This window comes from Sardina pilchardus, chromosome 22, assembly GCF_963854185.1.
Source record: "Sardina pilchardus chromosome 22, fSarPil1.1, whole genome shotgun sequence".
Lineage (NCBI taxonomy): Eukaryota > Metazoa > Chordata > Actinopteri > Clupeiformes > Clupeidae > Sardina > Sardina pilchardus.
The window spans coordinates 7,788,456-7,813,196 of record NC_085015.1 but is presented as its reverse complement, the minus strand read 5'-3'; the positions used below and the strand labels follow the sequence as shown (position 1 = coordinate 7,813,196).

Sequence of the window (24,741 nt, the reverse complement as noted above, 5' to 3'; positions counted from 1 at the left end):
GTGTCACTAGGCACATTGTTCCCTGCCATCTCCAGGCGGAACAGAGTCCGGTTCTGCTGCAGACCCTCCAGAAGAGCCCTGCCGCCCAGCAGGCCAATGTTGTTCCACCGCAGGTCTATTAGGCGGGGAACGAGCGAATGAAATGAATGCCAAGGCAGAAGACAAGGAGAAACCATGTGCACACAAGAACCCCTGAGACCACATGATCTTACAAAGCATGACGGCACAAAACACACAATTTACAAAATTACCATGTTGTAAGTCGCTTTGGCTAAAAAGCGTCAGCCAAATGTAATGTAATCTAAACAGTAAACAAATACATTCAAGAACGTCAATGCCATCATTATCACAACAATACATTGCACGCATAAAACACGCACAAACTGCGTCATAAAAATATATTATATAAGTAAACTTTTCTCTTTTTTTCTCCCTGTGTTGTTCTCTGTGTTTATCAGTGATAAGATCCATGAGGTGAAACTCAATGAATGAGTTGCCTGTGTACTTACCAAGCTCCTGCAGAACGCTGTTCCTCTTGAGCACCATGGCGAGCTCTGCTGCCCCCTGGTGGTTGATCTGGTTGTTGCGCAGGTCCAGCTGTGTCAGGTGGCAGTTGGTGGCCAAGCCCTCGCAGAATACGGAGAAGGCCTCGTCCCACATGCCCAGGGCATTCCATTCCAGGACCAGCCTGAGTGCACAGCAACACAGCATTTGTTGTGTGTGTGCGTGTGTGTGTGTCTGAGTGTATGTGTGAGTGGGTGAGTGAGTGAGAGAGAGAGAGAGAGAGAGAGAGAGAGAGAGAGTCAGTCAGTGAATGAGTAAGTAAGAGTGTGTGTGTGTGTGTGTGTGTGTGCGTGTGTATGAGTGAGTGAATGTGAGAGAGAGAGAGAGAGAGAGTCAGTTAGTGAGTAAGTGTGTGTGTGTGTGTGTGTGTGTGTGTTCGTGTATGAAGGTGTGAATGCGCGTGCACGTATGTGTGTGTGTGTGTGTTTAAAAAACGGGCACATCTCCAGTCAGGCGATTCGATTTCAGAGTGGATTGCCAGACTACTGAAATAGTGTCGGAAGTGGAAGTGAAGGCTCAGTTACATTCACACCACGCTGGCCAGCGCTGGCATCTCCCCGCGCCTGGGCACGCACTGACCGAGTCAACTGGCCAGGCCCGGAGGAAGTTCCGCCGCCGCAGCGCGCGCCAACTTCCTACGCCTCACCTGCGGATCGTCTTGTTCCTGACCAGCAGCTTGCCCAGTGCCTCGGCCCCCGAGCCCCTGAGGTTGTTTCCCTAGGAACAAACAAACAAACAAACAAACAAACAAATGAATAAACAAAGGCATGAATAACATGAGTGACGACATGGCCTTAGGTCAAGCTATGCTCACAATCTTCAGAAAGTAAAGGCCCGTAACACACTGAGTTCGATTTTTCGCATGAGAAATTTCGCATCAAACAACACTGTTCCGAAGGTTTTTTTCTTTGCAACGAACTTTGTTCTTGGAGTGTACAGACTAATTAGAATACAAGTGTTAAATAGCCTGCGAAATTTTGTGTGAATACTGCGTCCGAAAAATCGGTGCTCGATGTGTACGGGCCTTAACTGGGTTCTGTGCCTCACCTTCAGATCGAGGAGCCTGATCGTAGCGTTGCAGCACAGGCCGCTGATCAAGAGCTTAGCACCTGCAAATGACAGGAGGAGGAACCATAAGCAGAGGAGAACAGAACAGAACTGTAGAACAGAATAGCAGAACATAACAGATATACGCATGACAGAATAGACTGCATAACAGAGCAAGAGAACATACAGCTGCAACAGAACATTTCTAGGCCGTTGGTAGAAATCTCAGCATGTTCTGGTTGATACCAACAGAAATGCTCAGGCTGCTCAATAAATATGTTAAGATTTAAGCTATTCCATGCTTGAGGGGGGCACAAGAAAGTCTGCAAAGTTATCTGATGTATGATGCTGTCTGTTCACTACATTTTGTACTGAATCATTGCGTGAAATTGTTTTTGAAATCTAAGACAGCTGACATTCTCCACCAGTTCATTACTTACATAATGCTATATTAGATTGCAAAAAACCCCCATTATGTTTGTGCCACTTCACAGTACATCAAGTAATCTCTCAGAAAGCAGAATAGGAGTAGGCTACAGTTGTGCAGTCTAACGGTGTCAAGTATGCTCCAAGAATAGTAGGAATGACACAGAAATTATTATGTCATTAGCAGCCAAGGTGATTCCACCATCCACCCTTCCCCTCCTCCGCTTTCTCACCATGTGGTTCCCTGGCGAGCATGTCGGAAGTCACAACAACCCCCCCCCACCCCCCCCCCCCCCCCCCCTCGCTTCTCCGCCCTGCTTACCCTCCTCGCTGAGCATGCAGTCACTGAGCACCACCTCCATGAGGGCCGTGTCGTTGCTCAGCGCCCGGCCCAGGACGGCGCAGGTGTCGGCGGAGAGGCTGTGCCCGCTCAGGTCCAGCCTGGTGGAGGTGCCCGATCCGGCAGCCACGCCGCGGGCCTCGTGCAGCTGGGTCAGCACCGACTCCTGGGGCTCCGTGCCGCTCTCCTTGCACAGGCGCACAAACGTCCGTCTGAAGTCCTCCATCGTCCTCTCTCTGCTGGTAGCTGTGTGTGCATTACATTACATTACATTACATTACATTGCATTACATTACATTACATTACATTACATTACATTACATTGCATTACATTTGGCTGATGCTTTTTAACCAAAGCAACTTGTAACATGGTAAATATTTTGAGCTTTTTAACCTGTTGAGGGGTACGGTCACAAATATGTGATTAGAATGTTCGGTGAACTGAGAGTTCCGCATTATGATGAGACAATTACAGTCCGAGATTTTCCCCACAAACTGTATACAGAATACTGAAACTATAGATTGTTTGCGTTGAATTCTAGAAGGAACTTGGAAAATAATTCACTCCTCAACAGGTTTTAAAGCAATTCTAGGGAAAAAATCACAAGATAGAGCGCAGTAAGAATGATGAAAAATAAAAATGTGTGCAGCAGGTACACATTCATTCACTCCTTCATTCAACCGTTATCCCAACAGATCAATATCCAGCTTGATTCATCCTCACTGACTCCAACCAGATCGGCACGTAACTTGGGTGTCATAATTGATGACCAACTTACTTTCTCTGAGCATGTTGCCTCAATTGCAAAGTCATGTCGGTATACCCTGTACAACATTAGGAAGATCAGACCTTATCTGACACAAGATTCCACTCAGCTTCTTGTACAGGCAATGGTTATCTCCAAGCTGGACTACTGTAATTCTCTGTTAGCTGGCCTACCTGCTTGTGTTTTAAGACCACTACAGATGATTCAGAATGCTGCAGCACGACTGGTCTTCAATCAGCCAAAGAGGACACATGTAACCCCTCTCCTAGTTACTCTCCACTGGCTCCCTATAGTAGCCAGAATTAAATTTAAATCTCTCACTCTGGCCTATAGGACACTGACTGGATCTGCTCCCAGCTACTTCAGTTCTTTAATCACGATGTACATTCCCAACCGCCCATTGCGATCTTCTGAGGAGCGTCTGTTATGTCGACCAACCATACATGCTAGGTCAAATTGTAGATCCTATTCTTCAGTGGTTCCGTGTTGGTGGAATGAGTTGCCCAGTGCTCTCCGTTCCAGCAACAGCTTTGGATCTTTTAAGAGGGGTCTTAAGGCATATTTATTTAATATGCACTTAGTCCTTTGAGTTTGTGATGTGTTATGGTTTGTATAATAGTATTGTTTTGTTATAATTTGTCTATTGATAGAATTTGAAATTTATTTTGCTATTGTCCTTAAATTTAGCCATACCATGCTTTAGTTATTATTATTATTATATATAATTAACTGAGTGACTTATTTGATTGCTATTCTCATTTCACTGTTTTATTTCTCATTAGGTTAGTGCTTAAAATTATTGTTTTACTGATAATATTACTATTCTCCCTAGTTTGTAATTGTTCACTGTTAATTTAATTTGTATTGTTATTTATTTGTATGTCGCTTTGGACAAAGGCGTCTGCTAAATAACCATAGCCATAGCCATAGCCATAGCCATCTATTCTCAGAGGTTTATTGAGGGTAGGCCTCATTTTCAATGAAGCCGAGATTACAGAAACAATGACGTAACAAAGACTATGGTATAATAACTGTGGTTAAAACATTGTTAAAACATTGAACAATATTGTTCAGTTTTCCGCTCAATAAAGACATTTTAATCTAGGAGCAGTACATGGGTCTGGAGACATTTTTTTTCTCTCTCTTAAATCTTTTGTGATATTGGCTGGGGGCTTCCCACATCGGCCGATCAACAACAAACCATGTCAAATCAAGTCAAATCAAACATGATGTAGGATACAATAGCAATGCACAATATGATTATGATTCATATTCGGCAAGTCACTTTGGACAGAAGTGGCTGCTCAATTCCACAACCATAACCATAACAACTAAAGGCAGTACCCAGGCCCGTAAAGGCACTCCTCTTCACACAGCACACACTGGGTGCCTCTCAACTTCTCTCCTTGATCCTCGATGCTCGTTCCCACTGATCTATAACTAACACTGGATAGACTATCCCTTTGTTGCCGCCCCATCATTCTTTATGTAGATCAGTGAGGACAAGGACCAAGGAAGGAAGGGAGGATGTATAAAAGACGAATGAGAGGCACCCACAGTCTGCAGACAATCGTAACCTAGAGTGTGTACATCAAGTCCTTCATCTACATATAAACATTTTTGTTAAATTAGAGAGGGACCCATTTTTAAGTTTCGTCTCCACATACTGCACTATACAAAGTGAAGTTAAGCTCCAATATCATTCCTGTGTCTGTAATATCTCCATTAGGTTGGGCTGTGCCGTGACCATCTCCATGTGCTGTAGAAGACTACTGTGTAGGCTACTTGTTTTGCAGTTGGGCTGGAGCAAGTAATTTATGTTAAATGTGTTGAGCCTCCCTTTTGTTTCATTAATGGAGTATGTGTGGCAATTAATTGGTAGGCCTATTGCACATGTTATCTAATGTAATGTCGTGTAAATAGATAGCTGTCATAGTATTAACTTTCATGTCTGTGCAACCTACTTTTAAAGTATTTTCTGCACAGAAGTTTATGCATTATTCCACAGGGGTTTAGTATCTAGGCTGCTGTATTCCTTATAACATACAGACTGCTACTCAGAGACCAAGCCTGCATACTGAAGGCTGCCAAGTATCATGTGTGGCGTTACTGGACCGAGTTAGTTAGTTAGCACAGCTAACGTTATCTAACTGAACTGAAATGTGACCCTAGATCTAGATCTAGATCTATTGTCTCTCTAGTACACAGAGATCAAAACCTGTAGCATTATGTTTTCTATGTTTCTATTTAATGCTGAATCCCTGTGCTAAGTTAATGATCACAGGTTAAATATCCTAGCTAGATAGCTAGATAGCTAGCATTAAACTATAAAGAAACAACAACCCTGTTTTATGAAGTTCAAATATTTGTTATTAAACGTAACGTTATGGTTATATATAAATGTGCTGTCGTGTACAGCATTCGTTAGATGCACTAGGTCAACATGGTTGACAGCTTGATGTGTAAACAAAGTTGGCTACAGGTGTCAACAAATGAGAATGTATTAAATAGACAACTAACGTCCCATTCATCTAAGTGTACTTCGCGATATGTTTACCATCTATCTATACCTTTTGAAAGAAACCAGTTTTGTAGAGAGTGTACTTACTTTACGACTACAATTCACATTCCTACTTCTCCAAAAAAGTAGCATATCATGATGAACAGTTAACAACAGTTGCAGGGTAACCAGGAAGTGAATAGCCTGATGGGAGGTTCAGTGGCAATGTGGGTATTGTAGTTTTTGAGAAGACTAAAAAATGTAATTCAGGCAAATGATTCTTCTAAATTAATTTACTAACAAGCAAAATTGTTTGTTATTGCCATGTTGATTTGGAATGGTTAATATTAATTACGTGTTAATTAATGTTACATTATAATGTGTGTGTGTGTGTGTGTGTGTGTGTGTGTGTGTGTGTGTGTAGGCTAGGCTCCATGTTTGTCAGTGTAGGCAAAAGTATATGTGTGTGTGTTTGTGTGTGTGTGTCTGTCTACAGCAGGCGATGTAGGCTACAGTAACACTCATTTCTGAATAGGCCTAGCCTCATGTAGATATGAATGTCTTTCAAGTGACAGGGTCATTCCGTGTCAAATGGCAGAAAGTGACCCTCTCCAAAAAAATCTGAAAAAAATCACAGGTGTTTGTAGACTAAACCTATGCATAAATCTTAAATAGTATATCTGTATCATTAATCGTTAAAAAACCTACAGCCCTTTGAAGCTTCAAGTCATTTTAAAGGGATATTCCGCCATTTTTGGAAATACGCTCATTTTCCACCTTCCCTCGAGCAAAACAATCGATATTTACCTTGTTCCCGTTCATCCAGCCATTCTGTGAGTCTGGCGATACAACTTTTAGCTTCAGCCTAGCATAGATCATTGAATCGGATTAGACCATTAGCTTCTCGCCTGCTAGCTTCATGTTTAAAAGTGACTAAGATTTCTGGTAATTTTCCCATTTAAAACGTGTCTCCTCTCAAGTTAGAAAGTGCAATAAGACCAACTGAAAATGAAACCTGGCGTTTTTCTAGGCTGATTTGCCATGGAACTACACTCTCATCTGGCGTAATAATCAAGGCAACTTGCAAACGTACCATAGGCGCAGTGATATCTTACGCAGCATCTGAAAATAGTCCCCATATACAACAAGCAGTAGTGCCAGTAGCTGCAAGTTGCCTTGATTATTACGCCAGATGAGAGTGTAGTTCCCTTCACAACGCAGAAAACATCTTCGACCCATTGCTGTTAACCTAAACTTGCTAAACTAGCTTGCTAAGAGACACGAAATCGAACGGCTACTCTGACTGATTGTGAAATCATCTGATGACGCTGTCCCATTTACTCCCAGCAAAAGTACATGGTTACGTCACCTCGTACCGGAACTAAAATAAAGCCGCGGCTGAAATTCGCAACGAGCCGTTTCTAGGCAGCGCAGTAATGTCTGTTTGCGGTATTCATTTACTCCCCCCTAGTGGTTACTTTTGTTATTGTGTCTTTGCCGACCATTTACATACACCAAAAGCTGTGTAATCCACAATAGGACAAGGAAAAAACGAAAAAGCATAATAGTGCCCCTTTAACTGTCCACATGGTGAAATGAGAAGACAAAAATGGGCGTTTTGAAAATCCAGCCAAATTAAAAAGAAATTCTCTAACAATATGATAATGATTACAATCAAAGTTAATGCATGGACATGACCTATAGTCCATATGAGTGGGGGAAAAAATCTGATGAATTTGCGTCACATACTTTTTGAATGAGAAGCCCTCAAAGGTGATGATGTCTTGTTTTCACATAATGAATTTAGTCATTTTCAGAGCTTTGCAGAGGCGAAATTACACAAGGTACTGTACCTCTGATCTTATTGGATTTGTTTAATTCAAAAGGAAAATGTGCTCCTTTGGTATTTCGCACACAGCGAATCTATATACAGTATGCACATAGATTCACTAATGTGTGCGAAATACCAAAGGAGCCAATAATACTGCAAGTTGAAAGAAAAGGATTGTTCACCACAATACTTAAAATGACTTGAAGCTTCAAAGGGCTGTAGTTGTTGAACTATTAGTGATACGAATAAAGCTGCATGAAGAAGTGCATGACTGTGACAGAGGGGAACCACAAGCTCCAGAACAAAGTGCCGTTTATCAGCAGTCCAGTCAGCATCCGCTTGTAGCCTAGCCTGGTTGTACCATACCCTCGTACTAATATCGTACAGAGGGTCTGGACCTATTCCATTCAAAATCGATTTCAGGCAGGAGGCATGCGCTCTGTTGACGTTTGAAACGATTGGTCCTGATTTACCCAATCGCTAACGTTTGGTCGTGACGTATGTTATGCGCCGGTCGTTACCAGCAGAGCCTGTGGTTACCAGGTTACCATGGTTGTTACAGGAAGTTGCGTGCGCTCAGCTGTAAATGTAAACAACTCGAGAGGAAGATGGCTGTGAATGACAGTTGCAGGTTTTGTAAAACAAATTTAAGAGTTGGTGGCATTCTTGGAAACAGCAAGCTGTTATTCGACAAAAAGGAGCAGGAAAACATTGCATCCCAATTGTTAAAGGTCGGGTTGACAATCGTGAACACACCGCTTCGCTCATACCGTATCTGCCGCAAATGCTGCAATACTATTACGAGGATACTGCGAGACAACGAAGTGTTGCTGGAATGGAAAGAGAAGGAGACAGCAGTGGCTGTGGAGACCTGTCTGGAGCAAGATGTCACTCCTTCTGGCTCCACCGACAAAAGAGACCGGGAGCCCACCCCATCCAAAACCCCGAGAGCAGTGAAGAAGTCCAGAACATCAGCCGACTTGCCAGTGCCAACAAGAAGCAGTGTGACCGAGGTAGGGAAAGTAACGTTAACTTACACAATAAATCGTTTATTTGTAAGTCGATGTCATGCTGTTTTTTATGTATTTAAACATATCAGTCATGCATCCATGTATTTACACAATAGACTTTAAATTGTTACTTAATTACATTGTCGATATAAATACTCGAGAGTCTCCAACTTTTCCCACCCCGCTCGTGATAAAATGAATTATGTGATAGCTCGTCTGCCTCCAGTAAGCTAAGGTAGTAACTTAAGTTAACGTTAGCAACAGTGCTGGCTACTTACTGATAAAGTAGCCTAAACAAAGATGATCCATACACCTGAGAGCTCCCATTTACTTATTTTTCATATCAGTGACATTGAGCTCTTCAGTGTGCGGATCATCTCTTTTTATATAATTCTACATGTTTTTTGATCCTACCGACTTCTATACTTGGATGTGCGGGATTATACTTGACCTTATTGTAGTTGCACTGATGAGGCATCCAGACACTTGCTGTAAAATAATGTCTTATTTGGGTCTACGTCACATTGGAAGCTAATGGGTTTTCGTTTGGTGATTACATCCATGTCAATAAGGCAGAAGGAGAGTCAGAACTTAAACTAATTTATGGAGACCCTCCCCTGCATTCATTCGATTATAGACCTACTACCTCTGGCAGTTGTACCATGTCCGTGATAAACATAATTATCATCCTGTACTACCTTTTTTTTTTCAGATTGTGATCACCTATGGCCCTCAATCTAAGAGGACGTTGTTATGTGATCCTGACATAGCGGGGATTGTGGAGAATCTGGCAAAGCGGAGGTTTGTCACAGCTGCCAATCTCATTACACGCAATCGTCAGGTAATGGACCATATACAAGCCAGTGTATTGGAGGTAGTGGAGGCTGACTGTGTGGCCCTCTGTAACCAGAAGAACCATTTCATGCTGTGGAGGGCAAGTGCTCTTGACCTCCAATCATTTACCTTCCAAGAGTTGCATGATGACCTGAAGCGGCTTTCACCTTTCTTGTTCAGCCTACTGTCAAAAATGGCTGGAGATTCCATTCCACACATTTGTGCTGCAGCCTCCGTTGCCTTACGGGGAAGAGAACCCCGTTTATCAGCTCTGGCCTATTATGTGAACTCTGTGTTATTGTATGGAGGGGCAAAAAAGGCAGCGTTCCAGCGACTGGCCAAATTGGGCATCTGTACAGCGCACAGCAATGCAGTTGGCAAGCAAAAAGAAATCGCACAGTACTGCATGCGCCCAGTAAAGTCATTGAAGCAGGGCTTGGAGTCGTTTTTGAATAATCCCAGGATTCAAAATAGCCTTGAAGACCTGTCATTTTCCTTATCAAGTAAGTTGGTATGATTGTCTTTATGTAAACTTTGTATGTATGTGTTTATTATGTATTTAAAACAGCAATTTCAACTTGAGTCTTTTTATTTTCCTAAAGACACAACAACAGAGACCGCCCCAACAACAAGCACCGCCACTAGCAAGGAGGCGGATGCCCTGGACGTATTCACTTTTAGTAGACTGTCAGATGAAGACTTGGCTGATTTGGGTGCTGCTCCATTGTCTGCTCCAGTCCACTCAACCTCTCCTACACCTCCAACATACTCTATAATATTTGATAATCTGGACTTTTACATGCAGACACATCATCAGTCCATCAGTCACACCAACAAGTCCATACACTGGATCCACCACATGTGTGTCATCGACAGAGTCAACTCACTCCACTTGGACCAAGAACAACCAGTAAATACTTTGACCAGTTACGATCTCGGGCAGTCGCTTCCTGGACCTGACACTCAAGCCAGTATGCGACGGGAATTTGTTGTGTTGGGAAGCCGTATCCTAACAAATTATTTGGAGGCATTCAAGATCTTTTCGAGTGAAGTTGTTCACCACATCCCCCACCAGTTCTCTGAAGAGATGACCCAGCCCTCAACACATGTACGTTTCTGGTTCTTAAACTATCAAATGAATCATTTTTGTGTGCAAATAGTAGATGAAATGCATGTTAGAGTACTTCAAGATTTCATTTTGCATGCTAAGATTTTCTTTAACATTATATTTTCTGACTGTAGTACCCACTTGGACTTCTACTCAAGGATGAGACACGAACTGCTGACTTGGTGGATGTGCTCCAGCATCTTCAGAAGGAGTAAATATCAATGTCATTCAATAATCACATTTCTCCAGCAGTTCTCCAAACATGAATTAGATTTACTTATTGATTTAAGGTCCAGGATTTGTAAAAGTTTAGCTTTTCCTCTGAGAGTACTGTAAATGCTTGTAAGAGAAACTAATTGTGTTTAAATTGATAATCAAACTTTTCTGTATGCTAATCTAAGTCTTTTCCTCTTTAGATATGTCCCAAGATGCCCTGATGGACTGCACAAGATTTTGGTTGGGGGCGACAGACTTACTGAGGGGAATTCCCGGAATGTCCAGTTGGCCTTTTCAGAAGGAGAGACAGAGGAGGAACGTCTGGAGGGCCTCGTTTTTAAATTTGAGGACTGGCATGCTATCCGTAACCTCTTTGAGGTTTGTGTACTATTCATGAACTACAAGCACACTCTTTCCTTACAATCATCCACTATAACTTCACTTAATATTGCTGTTATAAGAGTATTAATGTCTGTTCTGTTTTCTGACAGTTTTTTCTATTTCTATATCTGTTTTAGATATATCATCAGATCTTCTTTAATGAAGCATCTGCAAAAGACCATAGTACAGTCCTCGCCAACATGAATCTGTTGAGGTACTTGTTCTTTGTTGAGGTCAACAAAGTGTAGTAGAAATATTTTACACTTTATACACTTTAAACATGAACATAAGCTTCTGACCAAACCAAAACTTGTCAACCAACTATACCCATGTGACCTTTTGAACATTTGTTGATGATGCAACTGCCTTAAGACCGTGTGACTGATCATTGTTGATGAGGCCTTTCCTCTTGATTCAATCAAGAAGAGGCAAGGCCTTTAAGTTCTATTTATGTTCATTCCTGTTTGTTAAGCTAAACCATATATCTCTCTACATGTTTCTCAAGGTGTCTAGCCTTAAAGATGATCCTCGCCAACTGGCGTGGATGTATGAACCGTGTGCGTCTGTCCAAAAAAGCATAGCCACCATGAAATAGGCTGCTCTCCGTCGGGGCAGTAAGGGGAATGGGGTTAGTACCAGTAACTACTGGTACTACTAGCAATCGAACGCCGTCATGAATTAATGGAAATTACATTGCTGCAAAAAGGTGAGGGGTCAGCATGAATTTGCGTCAAACACACGTCACAACGTGAGACTCAATGAAAAAGTGTTTTTTACATGCATGTATTGATTCCAAATGAACTGGGGGTGGGGGGTTCAGAATTTATTTTTCATTTCAATAACTTGGTTTTGATCTACAGGTGCAGCAATGCCAAGAAAGGTCCACACAACGCATACAACGCGTACAAGCAATTTGTGCAGATTGACACAACTGCACTTTTCCTGGCGGCAGCTATGGAACATTTCCATTTGGAAGATGTCACAGGTTTGTCGCATCCGTTGCAACGTGTTTGAAGCATCAGATCATTGTTTTTGTGATACTGGTATAGGGCTCTAAAATATCTTTTCTATACTTAACATTTTGTCACAGCCACTTCAGACAAAGTTGTGCCAGACCATGTTCAGCAGGGCACTGAAGATCAGAAAAGGGCCTGGCTCCATGACTCTGTGGCGGAGGTTGTCGACACATTCCTGGCATCCACAGACGCATTTGACCTGTCAGCCGCAGTGACTGATGCAGCCCAACGCACTGGCAAGGAGAAGCTGCCTTGCCGTCAGCCTGGTTGCCCGAGGGTGTATGTGAACAAAAAAAGCAGAGAGACCCACGAACAGAAAGTTCACCGTCTTGTGGCACCTGTGCTACCTGCTGTGTCTGCTTCCACAAGTTCGATGGACTACAAAAAGCAGCATACAGAGGCCAGACTTTCCTTTGGTTTTCTGCTGTTGGATATGTTGGATGCTGTGAAAGAGGGAGATGGGGAGCGTTTGATTCGGCTCTACAAGGTGGCTCTACTCATCTACAAAGCGTATGGACATACCAAGTATGCGTACAGCACTTTTCTTCTAACAGTGCAAATTAATGCCACTTTGTCCCCTCGGATAGCACATGACATTATGTGGAACCGATTCTGGAATGGCAAGGGAGGCAAAGGCAAAAACGTACCTCTAGATCTCCATCTGGAGCACCTCAACAACTTTCTCAAATCCTTTTTAAAAAACAATGGCAGCAATCTGACAGAGGAAACGGCTGACAGGGTTAGCAAATCTGTTGGTGTTTTAAAAACACTGATGGACACCGTAGATAGAGAGCTGCAGCTATCCCGGCCCAGTGGTACCCACCATGCAGCTAATGTTCAGTCTGACATCCTCACTTTGCTGGACGTCTTCCGGAAGACTGAAGTGTTCAAAGAACAGCCAGGAAGACACTTCTCTGCATTCCCACAATTCGACAGAAACATTCTGTCCAGGCTGAATTACGAGGGCCTATGTCAATGGATGCGTGCAAAGCTAAGAGAATGGAGGGCTGTAGCACTGTAATGTTTATGATGTTGCAATTGTAAAGCTCATAGGCCTGCTTTGACTGTCACATGTGTGCGTGCGTGCGTGCGTATCTATGTGTGTGAGTCTGTGCATGTGTGTGTGTGTGTGTGTGTGTGAGTGTGCATGTGCGTGTGCGTGTGCGTGTGTGTGTGTGTGTGTGTGTGTGTGTGTGTGTGTGTGTATAGGAGTGTGTGCATGTGTGTGTGGGAGTGTGTGCATGTGTGTGTGTGTATAGGAGTGTGTGCATGTGTGTGTGGGAGTGTGTGCATGTGTGTGTGTGTGTGTATGCGTGTGTGTATCTATGTGTGGGAGTGTGTGCGTGTGCGTGTGTGTGTGTAGGAGTGTGTTTGTGTGTGTGTGTAGGAGTGTGTTTGTGTGTGTAGGTGTGTGTGGGAGTGTGTGTATGTGTGTGTGTGTATAGGAGTGTGTTTGTGTGGTACATAGTGTAAATAGTTAAATAAACAAAATAGCATCTACAATTCAGTAAACATTTTGTATGGCTTTTCTTATTTTGTTTGCCTATCATAGCAGATAGTTTTGTAGCTTGTTTTACTCTTGAATTAAGGTCCCACAAATGTGTTTTTTTTAAAAAGAATAACCATCATATTTATTAAAGACAGTTTTGTGTAGTAGAAATGTACAAATTACAAACTTTAAAAACAGTATGTACAACAACGAGTAACCAACCATGTCTCAGTAAGAGCACACAGAAGTAAATTAAATTAACAATCATTTAATGACTACTCTGAGTCTGACTCAGAGCTACTAACACGGCTCATCAGTGAATCATCAGCATCGTCATCAACATTGTCAAAATAGTCACTGAAATACAGATCTGGCTCAGTGTAATCTCCCCCTGAAGCAGACTGCTGATCTGCATCCACATCACCAAACACATCACTTATGATAATTAAAATTTCCTTGGCATGGTCCAATCTGAAGACAGGAAGGTTGGCAATGATGTATGACACATCAAATATATATTGACAATGGTTCAATACAGAGTTCACCAGTTGTTGACTGAACCCAGTGCACGCTTCAGGTGAGGTGAACAGCGGAGTGGAAGGGCTGATAAGGCTGGCTCTGTACCCATTCAGCAGATCTGAGATCAAAGCCTTGTCCTCTGCAGTCACGTGCCTTGTTCTCAGGTTAGCTGTTTTGTCCTGAATCTGTTCATAACCTGGGGTGGGTTCTGTGCATGTGCCAGATGAACAAGAGCAGACAGTCTGACAATATGTGCAACATTGATGGCCTGGTTCTACAAGGTCAGGTTCAGCTTCAAAATGTGAGTAAAGCATTTTCCTGAAACACTTGTTTTTCCCAAGCAGTTCTTTGACCTCTTCCTCGGTCTTATAATGCTGTCCATTGTTGTAAATGATGCCATATGATGGCTGACCATTTCTTCCAGCCCTCCCCACCTGTTGGATGATGGACTCTAGGTCCCCTGGAACCCCATACATGATGACGTGTGACACATTGGGGAAATTCAGGCCCATCCCTAAAGCAGTAGTTGAAACAACAACACGGCAATTCCCTTCCCCCCCCAGTGAAGCCAACACTCTGTTCTTGTTTTGAGGGAGGGTCTTGCTGTGGAACATCCCTATCAGGAGGTTCTCACCTTTGTGTTCCGGGTCACAGTCCACCCAGGCGTGGTCTTCCAGTTCAGCCTTTAAGTATGAAAACACTCTCCCCACAGTTTTCAGTGTTTGGCAGTACAGAAGCACAGGCTGCATGGTTAACCCCTTGTCTTTTATGAGTTGCACAAGCCAGTCTAGGCAGTATAGTTCGTGGCTCGGCACCTTGCACAACCCAAGGCGGATGTTGGTCTTGTTGGGGCTGGCGATGATTTGGGTAGCATTGTCCATATGCAGTAGTCTGATGACTCTGGTTCTGGACTTTGTGTCAGCAGAGGCAGTCAACGCCAAGAGTGGTGTACCTGTCAGTCAGACAAATTAAAAAATTCAAAACGCATAAAAAAAACCTAAACAAACAAGGTGTGTCGTGTAATATGCCACAAATTGTCCTTAAATTTAGCCATACCATGCTTTAGTTATTGTTATTATATAATTAACTGAGTGACTTTGATTGCTATTCTCATTTCATTGTTTTATTTCTCATTAGGTTAGTGCTTAAAATGATTGTTTTATTGATATTATTGCTATTCTCCCTATTTTGTAATTGTTCACTGTTAATTTAATTTGTATTGTTATTTATTTGTATGTCGCTTTGGACAAAGGCGTCTGCTAAATAACCATAGGGTAGAGTGGGGGAAAACGCCCCCCTTAAGGGAAAATGTGGCATTACTGTGAAACAAAAGCTAAATGTGTTCTGAATTATTATCATGGTTATAAGTGGCAATTACCTTAATTATAAACCAACTATGAAAACTGGCTAGACTTTATATTTCATTAGATATTTAACAAAAATAAAATGTATACAAAAGGGGTGTTTTACCCCAGCAGTAGGGCAAAATGCCCCCCATGGGTGGGGTAAAATGCCTCCTCCTAAAATAACTATTTGCTTCATACATTAATAGCCAAATCAACAGACATGCTGTTAAGCAATATATTAATAGTAAGATACTATATTTAATTCATATATTAGGCTTACCAGCAGCCAGGTTACAGGGGCGTTTCACCTCAGGGGGGCGTTTTCCCCCACTCTACCCTAACCATACCATAACCATATAACCATAACCATAACCATTAATATGAACAATAATGCACTGAATCCAGGGTAATCAATCAAAGGATGAATCTGTTAAACGTTAGCATTTCAAACACACAGAAGACATTCAACCCACCCTCCTTTGTGATGGATCTCAGCTCACCTAGCTTGGCAAAACTCTCCCGGAATGGTGACTCGCCTTTGGACGCTTCACCCCTGAGAGAAACGAGGCGGAGTGCAAAATTGTCATGAAGCAAAGTTAGTTTAACCTGTTGGGTATGCAACAACAGCATCCCTTATGTTATTTAAAAGTTCGCTTACCATTTATATGTAACATGGACCTCATCCACTACGATCCCAATGATGTTCTCTTGGTAAACAGACGAGGTTAGCATCTGTCGCCATTTAGAGTTGAGTAGCCAAGACTCGGGGCTCCCGAACACCAGGCTGAAGCGTCCTTCACAAATGGCACGATCTTCGTGCACACCGAGTTGTCCAGCAGTAACTCCCAACTTCCCAGCCTCCTTGATTTGATCCTCCATTAAGGCCACAAGAGGTGAAACGACAAGGACGATAGGATTTGCTTCGGTAGCACTATCCTTTAGCCTAGCCAACTCCTTCGCCACTAACGGCGCTAACTGAAAAATAAGACTTTTCCCAAAACCCGTAGGGAGTAAAGCCACCACATCTTTGCCCGCAATAAAATTGGTTAAACATTCCTCTTGCTCCGGCTTCAATTTTTGGATGTTTGGCAGCCTAGCCAAAACAGTTTGAATGGCTTCGTACACCGTCTCGGCCGCCATTGCCAAACGGTCTATGTTGCCAAACAACCAACCAGCTGGTGGTTGTTTGACAATCAGCTGCTAGAGACGCGCGTATGATCGACGTAATCGTTAACGGCCCCCGCCCCCCCCGTTCGCTGATTGGCCCGTTTGGAATGCATCCTGTGAAAATCGAGTTCAATGGAATTAGACCCAGACGGTAACGGTGAAGGGAAATGAAAATTGAGCGGAAGCTTACGTATGGCTATGCCAGGCTACTTGTAGCCTATTATACAACAATTGGGTTCTATGAAGCTGTTTCTTTGATTCTGATTGGCCGAGAGACGTTCCATGAGTTGAAATAGAGCTCCCCAGTCCCGCCCAGAGCCTTGTCCGGAAGTAAAAATCCAATACAATTTCTCCATTGACAATTGGAGAATAAGCCATAACATCGTAACCGTCCATGGTAGACTTAAAACCAGCTACGATGTGACTAAGCGATTATACCTGCTCATATAGATGTCAAAAGTTAATGGGGGCATCAACCTTGTTTTGAGAAAACAATGCTTTATTCACGATTTAACGAGAGAGTACTACACTACCCGACACCCTAAGGTGTAAAACTGGTGAAAGCAGAGCCTTTGATTGGTAGAGATCGCCGTTGCCATGGCAATGCCAAACAAACTGTACTCAGCTTTTCCCGCGCCTATCGTCCAGCTTCGTCTCGCTGGAACTTCAAAACTTAAAATGGCTGCAGGGCTGATCAGGACCGATGTGTGGTCTTCCGAAAAATAACGGTTTTCTCATCTTGAAGGTTGAATTTACTCAATGGAAACGGTAGGAAGTAATCATCTTCTTTTCTCAGATTAATATGGAACCATGTTAAACTATCTTTAGGCTGCAAATGTTGGAAATGTGTGTACGTTTGCAAAGCATCCTGGGATTTGAGTTCTCTATCTCGGAATTTAAGATATGTACACAGTCTTGTACCTTTCGCTTTTTTTACATTTTCTGTTAATTTTTTCACTCGAAATTATAAGTTATATGCTTATGAGTCACATCGTAGCTGGTTAGCCTAAGGCATGGTCTAAAACTCTTTATATCCGAATTTTTCCAGAAGTCAATGGGAGAAATGAATGAGAATGTTACTTCCGGACAAGCACCTCTCTCGGAGGAGGGGCGGGACCAAGGGGGCAGCGAACGTTCTGAGAGTGTAGACAGTATGGCGGCCGCCATGCTAACGAGAAGACCGTGGCTAGCTGGCCATTCCATTGAATCCTATGGGGCGTAAGCGCCACTTTGACATCAAATTACGTTAGAGCTGAAGCGTTTTAAGCCTTTAAATGAACATTTTCTATTGTCGGGGTACATACTACATTGTGAAATTGACATAATAATCTCGTAACTGTCTTATCGGCTGAGTAATTAACGTTTTTCGAAAGTCAATGCTAAAGTGTTAAAGGCGCATGCGTCCAGCGAGAGTAAAGCGTCGCCATAGGTCAGACTCGGTCAGACTACGTGCCTACGTCACATGTACGACATCTGAGCCTGCGCAGGAGACCTATGACGGAATAAGAAGACCTAAAAAAAACGTTGAAATTTGCTTCCTCGGTCTCTGCTGCCGTCTACGTGATAGCTCTGTCCATATCTTTTACTGTCTATGGGCGGGACTGGGGAGCTCTATTAGTGCAGCAGATTAGTGAAAAAATCGTTCACTTTGGTATAGAAGCATGAAATTTGGCACAGATACTCTCTAAGGGCCATTATTCTGGAAAAGGGCGCTGGCCACTCAAAAATTCAATATGGCGGCCATTTTTCAAGATGGCCGCTATTTCTGTCAAATGCTCATTATGTTGATCGTTCAAACTGTGATGAAGGCATAACATTTTGTGAAAATAGTCTCTTAAGAATGTTTTTTGGAGAATGGTGCGTGTCTAAAAAAAAAATCAAGATGGCCACCACCATTTTTCAAGATGGCCGCCATTTCTCTTAAATCCGCCATTGCTATTCAGTGGTTATTATAAATCATTCATCAGTGATCCAAGCATAACATTTGATGTAAATACTCTCTAAAGGACATGAACATGGATGGAAAAAGATGCTTGTCCCAAATTCAAGATGGCTGCCATTTTTAAAGATGGCCACCGTTCCTGTACAATATTAATTATTTCAATTTTTCATATGGTGATGCAAGCATAAAATTAGGCAGAAATACTCATCAAAGAAAACTTTTTGGGGAAAAAGGTATGTGCCACTCAAGAATTCAGGATGGCAACCATTTTCAAGATGGCCACCATTTCTGTCAAATAGCCATAATGTCTGCTTTGTCTGCCTCCTCTCCTTTGACCTATCCGGCTTAGTTAAACTTGCCAGGGATATAAAATCCATGCCGGCATAGCTCTCAGGTTCATTAGAGTACACAAGCCTCTCCACCATGACAAGGTGCAGTCCACAGAGAGGAGGGACCACTGTTAGAAAAAGGAAATGTCTTTAGACCTTTTTTGAAACAGTCAGTGGATTGTGATGCCCTGAAGGTGTCAGGGAGAGCATTCCACAGATGTCGGGCAGGAGCACAGAAGGCCCAATCTCCCATGGTCCTGAGTCTGGTTCTGGGTATGAGGAGGTGTGAGTGAGTGGAGCGGAGGGAGTGTGTTGTGTTTTGTGGGTTGATTTTTGGGGTGAGATTTGGATGTACTCTCTTAGGGTTACTTACTTTTGGATGTAAGTCTCTGCAGACTCTTGCTAGGGATCCTAATGAGAAGTATGTTACAGTAGTCCAGTCTGGAGGAGACAAAGGCATGAGACAGCTTTTCGGCATCTGAGAGAGAATGGGGTGGAGTTTGGAAATGTTACGGAGATGGTAGAAGGTCTTGCAGAGGTGATTTATATGGGCTTCAAAGGTGAGCTGGGAGTCCATTTTTACACCAAGAGTTGTGACTGTTGATGAGAGGGGGATGTTTGAGCCAGAAAAGGTGATGCTGGTTATGGATGATGATTTGGTTTGCTGAGGGGTGGCAACCAGGATGGCTGTTTAGTTGGAGGAAGGTGTGCTCCATCCATACCTTTATCTCCTCCAGACAGGAGATGAGTTGTTTTGATGGGGATGACTGTGAGGATGGGGTTGCAGCTGTGGCATTTACATAGAGCTGTGTCTCATCAGCATAGTAGCAGAATGATTTTTTTTTGCTGACTGATGATTTGGCCAAGGGTGAAATAGAGGATGAAGAGATTGGGGCCAAGGGCTGAACCCTGGGGGACGCCACAGGTGACTGTGTGTGGATTTGATCTGGAGTGACCCAGGGACCCAGGGACCCAGTATTCTGTCCGGTTTGTGAGGTATGTTTTGAACCAACTGAGAGCAGTGTCATTGAGTCCAGTCGTACGGTGGAGCCAGTTTAAAACGATGTCATGGTCAAAAGTATCAAATGCAACAGAAAGGTCCAGGAGGATGAGAAGGAAGGGAGAGCCACCATCAGATGAGATGAGGAGGTCATTTTTGATTCTGATGAGGGCAGTCTGTGCTGTGGTCAGAGCAGAAACCGGACTGAAATTAAAAGAGTTGGTGGTCTTGAAGGTGGGTGGCAACTGCTTTCTCAAGCACTTTCGATATGAAGGGAAGATTGGAGGTGGGCCAGTACTTGGACAGGTCTTCTGGATCAAGAGTGGGTTTGTTGAGCAATGGTGATTATGGCATATTTTTAAGGCAGGAGGAACATGACCAGTTTGGAGGGAATGATTTATAGCGGTGGTCAGGTGGGTAAGGACAGTGATGGGTTTTCACCAGGGAGGTTGGGAGAGGGTCCAGGGGACAGGTGGAGGATTTCATCTTCCTGATGATGTTCTGCACCTCTTCAGATGAAACCTCAGGAAAACAGTTTAGGGGTTGGGAGATGTAGGAGGAACAGATAGGGTGGGAGGACCCAGAAAGGGCAGAGTGAATATGTGCATTTTTTTAAAAAAATCCATGAATTTATTTTACTGCTCTTCTGTAGTGGCAGTAAGCGTGTGTGTGTGTGTGTGGGAGGGGGGGGGGGGGGTGGTTTCAGAAGGTGATTGACAGTGGAGTAAAGCTGCTTGGAATTTCCTGGACTGTTTCTGATGCCATCGGAGTAAAACTGTGATCATACATCTTCGAGGGACTATGAATATTTGAGTTGTTGCTCCCGGTAGTTTGTGGACAGTGCGGCCAGGGGCTTTGAAATGCCGCTCCAAGGACCCGTCCTGCTGCCTTCATTTTACAAAGCTCATTTGTGAACCATGGAGCTGGGCAGGTGAAGGTGACTATTCTGATTTTAACAGGGGCATGGAGGTCCAGGAGGCTGCTCAGATGGCTGATGTTGAATGTCTGCTGCCAAGAGTTCTGGGTTTATGTTTGTTAGGTTTCTGAAACATATATTCTGCTTAGGCTTGGAGAGGCTGGATGGGGATTGCAGATCCATAGAAATGGCCTTGTGATCAGATACACCTAGATCATACACCTGCAGGTTGGTGAGAGTTTGTAATGACCAGGTCCAAGGTGTGTTCCCTGGTGTGTGTGGGGACATCAACAAATTGTTTAAAATTAAATTTTGAACCCCATGTTGAGTTCCACGGCACTGAAGTCACCAGTGTGCCCTGGTTGTGTAATGACGTTCACTTTATTAACCAAAACCTTCCTTTACACATTAAACTGAACTCTGACAGAAAAGGTGGCCATCTTGAAAATGGTGGCCATCTTGAATTTTTGAGTGGCATACACTTTTTTCCATGAGAATGTTCATTGAAGAAGGTTTGTACCAATCTTGATGATAGCATCATCCTTTCATAAATTGATGTAAGGATTTTTAAGAGAAATGGCGGCCATCTTGAAAAATAGTCGCGGCCATCTTGATTTTTTTGAGGGACAAGCACCGTTCTCCATAAAACATAATTTTTCACAAAATGTTATGTGTTCATCACAGTTTGAACGATCGACATAATGAGCATTTGACAGAAATAGCGGCCATCTTGAAAAAATGGCCGCCATTTTTAATTTTTGAGTGGCCAGCGCCTTTTTTCCAAAAAGTGGCCCTTAGAGAGTATTTGTGCCATATTTCATGCTTCTATACCAAAGTGAACGATTCTCTTGAAATATGCAATTAATCTGCTCCACTATATCCACCTCATTCCTTAACCCGGAAATATGTATCGTTGATGGTTACGATACTGTTTTCAACTTCCGTTCATTCTGTTAACATGTGCGTTCTCCATAGCTATGGCTATGGCTATGGCTATGGTTATTTAGCAGACGCCTTTGTCCAAAGCGACATACAAATAAATAACAATACAAATTAAATTAACAGTGAACAATTACAAACTAGGGAGAATAGTAATATTATCAGTAAAACAATAATTTTAAGCACTAACCTAATGAGAAATAAAACAGTGAAATGAGAATAGCAATCAAATAAGTCACTCAGTTAATTATATATAATAATAATAACTAAAGCATGGTATGGCTAAATTTAAGGACAATAGCAAAATAAATTTCAAATTCTATCAATAGACAAATTATAACAAAACAATACATTATACAAACCATAACACATCACAAACTCAAAGGACTAAGTGCATATTAAATAAATATGCCTTAAGACCCCTCTTAAAAGATCCAAAGCTGTTGCTGGAACGGAGAGCACTGGGCAACTCATTCCACCAACACGGAACCACTGAAGAATAGGATCTACAATTTGACCTAGCATGTATGGTTGGTCGACATGTTGGATTTCATGTTAGATTTCACAACATAGCTAACTAGATTATGCCTCAACTTAGATTTCTTTGGAAATATTGACAATTCTGCCCTCAGCATGTATATACTACATCATATATAACCGATATAAAATAGAAAAGTTTACTTTTATATGCGTTATGATATGTTAAGCACCGTAAACCGTCACGTTAAAACAGATACAATGCAGCTTCGCCGGAAATAGAAAACCGTCTCGGTGTCATGGCGACCCCCATTGTTGGGCTGCGGAATATCGTGGATATCCCACGATAATCCACTCGGACTTTTCACAGCTAATAATAAATCACTCCGCGATACAATGTCAAGTTGCGAAGTGTAGAACGAACTGTCACGTTGCATCCAAGCCGAAATACAGACGCTCACAACATAAAATATGACGGAGGTGGATATTAGCTAGTTGGATGGCATGTAGGCTAAGTAAAATAGTGATGTTTCAAAGCTAAAAGTATGTCCTAACCAGAGGCAATGCGAGCTAACGTTTATTAGGCTACATTGCTTGACAACGGGAGAGATAGAACTAACGACTGGCTTTTGGCCATAGCAACGTGATTTTAGAACTAACGACTGGCCTTTGGCCATAGCAACCATTTAGAACTATGGTGCCTTCATGTGCTATGGTAATTATGGTAAATTCCAAAAGCCGAGGTCAAAAATGCACATGAACACCATCTCATGTGGTATTTTCCACTGGGCAACTCGTAGAATATTTTGATGGACGAGTTGCCGAGATGAGATAACCTTTGACATTTTCAACATGGCGGAGAGCAACGGAAGAGTTGTGAATGATAGTGTAATAAACCTCCTGGGTAGGGAAAAGGTCCCCCTCTAGCGACCCCCTTTGTTCCCTCCACAGGTAGACCACTCAGAGAAGCAACAGACGCCACACCACCACGAACAATTCAAATGATCTTTATTTAATACATATAGCCAGGCGGCTCTGGATGCTATAGCCAATCAGACTGACGGGGTCTGAGATCCCCAATCACGCTCTGTGCAAAACAGCAATAATAAATAGCCTACACACAGTAGTCCACTCCACACAATTCATAGACACCACAAAGAGGAAAATATCTCCATTCAATTCATAGCAACACACGTCAAGTGATCACACTAAAAGGTTCCCCCCGCCCCCGTCACTAATGAATTAAACTATTGCACAAGAGTAACCCGGCCTTCATTCATAAAACATAGAGGACAGAACAAGTGAATTAATGTATTAAAATGGGAACTTCCCTGCTCCCAAAGACCCTCCCCTGGGGTCTAATCGCCATGGACCGTGACTTCGCCCTCAAGTGGTCAGCGGTTGTCCAATCGCAACATGCAAGTTCCCGGGTGTAGTTCCAAGGAATAAGTCCCAGTATGTAAGCTCCAGTATGTAAGTCCCAGTATGTATAAGCTCCAGTATGTAAGTTCCAGTATGTAAGTGCCAGCATGTATAAGCTCCAGTATGTAAAGTCGGGCCGTAAGAGTCCAATAGCTCAGTCCAAAGCGCAGCCGCCAGTCGCGGCGTCAGTCTAGAATTTACACAAGGTCTATGCTAAAACATCCCCCCACTAACTATCTTCACTGGCGGCGATCCTACTGACCGCGACCAGCACAATTCGTCCCCTCGTTGACCAACGCGCTCCTGGCGTTCCGCTTGTACACTTAATCAGTCCCGGCTCTCTCGCGCACCTTGCTCACCTGCATGGCTTTATCCTTCTGCACAGGTGAGTCTCATTAGGCCAATTAGGCAGCAAGCCCAATGCAATCATTGTCTCCCCCCTATTATCCCATCAGTCCACCACACTTCTCCCTTCCCAATGAAAAGAGACTCGTCCCCGAGTCAGTCCGACCCGAGTTGAAAATCAGTAGTCCAGGCAGGCCGCCGCCTGTCCCGCTGGGGACGTACAGGTCCCATGAGGGAGGGATGAGCCCCCTCACCCATCCCCACCTCACTGGCTCCCTGCTGGTCCTGCGCGCTGGTTTCCAGACCTGGCTCGGCAGACCAGTCTCCATTCTGCTCCTGCGGAGGCTCCTGTGCTCGCTGTTCTGGATCCGCCACAGGCACTGCCTCCCTCAGCAACGGCACAATAGATGTCGCCTCACGCTCCGCACCATCCTCATCACACTGCACTCCCCCTGTAGCCTGACTGGCCTGGGATGCAGACGGGGCAGGGAGGTCGTCTGGCTCTGTGTGGTCCCTCAGGGTTTCTGATGGCTCCCCTGAAGCAGACAGACGGACACAAGGTTTCAGTCGGTTAAAATGTACTATCATTTCCTTTCCCCCTTCAGGCAAAACCAACTTGTAGAGCACATTTGAAATCGATTCTACTACTTTATATGGTCCTTTATACTTTCTCTGCAATTTTGGACAACGACCCCGCTTCCTGGCTTTATCTTGGACCCACACTAATTCCCCGACAGTGTAGTACTGATGGTTAACTTTGAAATCAAACGCCGCCTTCTGCTGCCCTGAAGCTCTGTCTTGATGTCGCTT

The 24,741-nt window shown here is 43.3% G+C and overlaps 1 protein-coding gene across 1 annotated transcript in view; it reads right to left on the bottom strand.

Moving 5' to 3' along the window:
• lrrc45 (leucine rich repeat containing 45) overlaps positions 1-5,829 on the bottom strand; it is a 13,847-nt gene extending 8,018 nt beyond the window's left edge. Inside the window, exons 1-6 of the mRNA XM_062526525.1 lie at positions 5,753-5,829; positions 2,360-2,623; positions 1,612-1,673; positions 1,211-1,281; positions 510-688; positions 1-115 (exon numbers count right to left, since the gene is read on the bottom strand). The exon at positions 1-115 is cut by the window's left edge and continues 14 nt beyond it. Coding sequence (XP_062382509.1) covers positions 1-115; positions 510-688; positions 1,211-1,281; positions 1,612-1,673; positions 2,360-2,603 — 671 coding nt within the window. The 5' untranslated portion in view covers positions 2,604-2,623; positions 5,753-5,829. The remainder of the gene's footprint in view (positions 116-509; positions 689-1,210; positions 1,282-1,611; positions 1,674-2,359; positions 2,624-5,752) is intronic.
• Between the last annotated feature and the right edge of the window lie 18,912 nt (positions 5,830-24,741).